The sequence below is a fragment of the Neophocaena asiaeorientalis genome, unplaced genomic scaffold, assembly GCF_003031525.2.
Source record: "Neophocaena asiaeorientalis asiaeorientalis breed wild unplaced genomic scaffold, Neophocaena_asiaeorientalis_V1.1 scaffold190, whole genome shotgun sequence".
Classification (NCBI taxonomy): domain Eukaryota; kingdom Metazoa; phylum Chordata; class Mammalia; order Artiodactyla; family Phocoenidae; genus Neophocaena; species Neophocaena asiaeorientalis.
In genome coordinates this window covers 6,720,934-6,724,128 of record NW_020175017.1, presented here as the reverse complement: position 1 = coordinate 6,724,128, position 3,195 = coordinate 6,720,934, and the positions used below count along the sequence as shown (strand labels likewise).

Genomic DNA, 3,195 nt, shown 5'->3' with positions numbered 1-3,195 from the left:
CAGAGTCCTGAATCGGAACAGTGCGGATTTTGTCTAGGTCCTTTTCAGGCCTGACAATGCCCTTTTCAGTTCCCAAGACAAAAGGAGGTTTAAGGATCGAGATTCTTCTAAGATAACCGCATCCATATGGAAGGCAAGGTGGCCAGCAGCTGAGAGCCAAACACCCCTCTCCTTTCCCCCTCTGCCCTCCTTTCTCTTTCCACCCCCCCAAAATCCCAGGTGATAACACTGCCTCAGCTACCCAACCCCTACCTCCTCCTCCATTTCCTCCTGGGACCAGAAAGCTAAAGCCCAAAAAAAGACCCAATGCCTACTCCTCATAGACCTCATCGAGCCCTTACTCCCTCCCCTGGATCTGATACCCAAGACTGCTCTTTTCACTCGACTCTCCCTTCAGTGGCTGGCAGAGAGGAAGGTCCTCACTTCTCTTGAGAGAGTGACCACTGCACTGCATGGGAGGCCCTGCGGCTACTGATACCGAGGGGATACCCAAGCGAAGAGCAGTTACAAGCCCGAAGAGTGACTAGGTCCCCCACCCGGGTGTACACTGGGACCCTGGGTGAAATGAGTCCGACCAGCGGATCTCAAACCTATGTCAGGCCCCCAGGGCTGTCCTCCCTCCGCTGGCAGCCCCTGAACTGGGTCATTCCCCGCCACCTTTTAATTTCTTCAACACGTCATCCACTCCCCATCCCACCCTGGCCGGGTGTTACACCAAGAAGAGGCAGAAAATCACAGCTGCCAGCCAAGGGAGGCACGCGCAGGCTCAACTGGGGGTTACAAGATCCCCGCATACTCCTCGGATCCCTGAGACCTCACTGACACACTCCGGAAACGAGTGGCTAGCAGTCAGGCCTGGGCTGCTCCCCGGCGCAGCACGCTCAGCCCGGGCCCTGCTGGCACTTCTCCGGAGAATCCTAAGGGAGAAGCTCATTACGCCCTCTCATCGTTATGCCCTGTCGTGGCCGACTCGGTTGACCTTTGGTGTTAGAAGCTCCAGCAGCTCCGGGAGCCCAGAGGGGCCTCCGTCTCGCTTCGGGGGCACAGCCACCTCCCGCTAATAGGTACCCCAGGGGTGCCTCTGCTTTCCCTTCCCCCAGTATCTTCCTAAAGCCGTGTGGGGACTGCGATCTGCCCTTCGGCCCAGCTCGGGGTGGGCCTTAACTTGGCCGGTCAAGGAGTGGGCCGGCGCCCCGAACTCTGGTCGGGAGAGCACAACTCCCACCTACGTTCCCGGCAGGCATACAGGGGGACCCACCCCTACACATTTTATTCTCGCACCACAAAGAGGAAAAATACTCTATTTCTTTTAAAATACATCGCTCCCCATACAAATAGCTATTTTAAAATGTACAAGTAAGGTTCAAGCAATAAAATCTAGCTCTGGGTCTGGCGGTCGAGGGAAGAGGAGAGGGGGTATCTTGGCGAGAGTTCCGGGTGCGCTGGCTGATGAGGGCGGGGCAGGGGACCCCCGCGTCGAAGGAGGAGGGGCCCGGGACGCGCTCCAGGTCTCCGGCTCTATCCCTGCTTCGGCCGCAGAGCGCACCCCAAGTCCGGCGTAGCCCCAGGTGCCCGCGCCCCGCGGCTGCCTCACCAGTTCCAGGAGACCAGGGCGGGGGGCGCTAAGTGCTGGTAGGCGGGGAAGAGGCCGAACGCCGAGCCGGGACCGAAGGCCGTGTAGCCTGGCAGAGGGCAGGCGGCTGCCGGGGTCGCGCCGCTCTTGTCCCGGGCGGCGGCCGTGCCCACCTCGCCACTAGCGCCGCACGGTTGCCCGTCGCGCACCAGCACGGGCACCACCACGCGGCGCAGCAGGCCGGGAGCGGCGCGAACCTCGGCTGCCGCTGCCAAGTCGGACGCCTCCGCGGCTCCCGGCGCGCGCGCGCGCTTCAGCTTGTAGCGATGGTTCTGGAACCAGATTTTGACCTGCGTGGGCGTGAGGCGCAGCAGGCGCGCCAGCTGCTCGCGCTCTGGCGCTGACAGGTAGCGCTGCTGCCGGAAGCGCCGCTCCAACTCCAGCGTCTGCGCCTTGGAGAACAGCACCCGCCGCTTCTTCCTCTTCTCGGCGTCCGAGCCCGGAGACGCAGGCCGAGCGGACGGCCGCTGCGACGAGTCCCGCGGGCTGGCCTCTGGGCTGCTCTCGTCCGAGGCTAGGGACGCAAAGGAGACACGGCCTGGTGAGACGCCGGCCCCTCTGCGGGCCGGCCGCCTCTCGCGTGCGGGCGCCGACCGACTCGCCCGCGGCTTTTGGGATGAGGCCGTTTCCTTCCCTGGGCCCATATCTTAACACCCACCTCTCCGAATACAATAACCTTTTACACCACAACCTGGGATCGCGCCCCCAAAGAAACCCACCCCGCGTTAAAACAAGTCGGCCCTGGTCGCTGCGCTGGCAGACGAATTCACTGCAAGCTGCCTCACCAAAACGGGCCACTTCCAGGTCGACTGCACTGCGGTTTGCCGAGGTTTACAAAGCCCTGAATCCAGGCTCGCCAGTACTGCCCATCCCAAACCGAGGCCGGGAGAACGTGGCCACTGTTTCAGGCACTTAAGGGCGGTGTCTTAAATATTTAAATATTCTGACCCCTAGAAACAGAAACCCAAATCCCGGGCGCAGGGATCCGATCTCAAGATGTGCCAACTGGCATAGGGGTTTGAAGAGGACAGAGCCTCTGGGACCGACCGACACTGAGGAAACCCAGACCGTGGGCTGGGGTTTACGCTTCCCAGCCCCGCGAGGGCCGGGGGCTTGGCTCTGCGCTCCCCACTTCCCTCGCCTCCACCCCTGCCGCCATCCACCGCTCACTCACAGGGGTAGTGGCCGCGCTCCGATTCCAGCCAGGTGGCGTAGGGGCCGGGGGCGCGTAGCTCGGGCTCCCGCCTCCGTAGGTGCTGCGCGTCCTGCTCCGGTAAGTCCAGGAGACTGCGCACGGTGAAGCCGAGGCGTCCAGAGGTAGCCATGGCCGAGGAGGGGAAGGAGGCGGGGGCAGGGCAGGCTGGGAACCGAGGGGCGGCCGGGGACGCCGCTCCTACGGGTGGGCGTGAGAGGCGCACGCCATGCACTGGCTGCCGAGATATTAGGGCATCTACCGTGGAATCCCTGTTTATATAAACAGCTCTTCCCACCCGGGCGAGGTCCGGGACTCCCGAGTGTCAAGTACCTGAATGCGTACGGGACCAAAGACCCGGCGAGCCCGG

General features: G+C 62.7%; 1 protein-coding gene across 1 annotated transcript; it reads right to left on the bottom strand.

Annotated features, from left to right (window-relative positions):
• Window positions 1–1,590: 1,590 nt before the first annotated feature.
• On the bottom strand, window positions 1,591–3,165 carry NKX2-8 (NK2 homeobox 8). The gene is made up of 2 exons (XM_024762094.1): window positions 2,808–3,165; window positions 1,591–2,147 (listed from the first exon to the last, which is right to left on the bottom strand). The coding sequence occupies exons 1-2, from the start codon at window positions 2,956–2,958 to the stop codon at window positions 1,591–1,593; spliced, it is 708 nt and encodes a 235-aa protein (XP_024617862.1). The 5' UTR covers window positions 2,959–3,165.
• Between the last annotated feature and the right edge of the window lie 30 nt (window positions 3,166–3,195).

Bases quoted from the DNA above. Each gene is read 5' to 3' on its own strand.
- NKX2-8 (XM_024762094.1), bottom strand. From the start codon at position 2,958: ATGGCTACCTCTGGACGCCTCGGCTTCACCGTGCGCAGTCTCCTGGAC. The intron at 2,148-2,807 runs GTGAGTGAGCGG...TTGCGTCCCTAG, and splicing joins GGAGCGCGGCCACTACCCCT to CCTCGGACGAGAGCAGCCCA.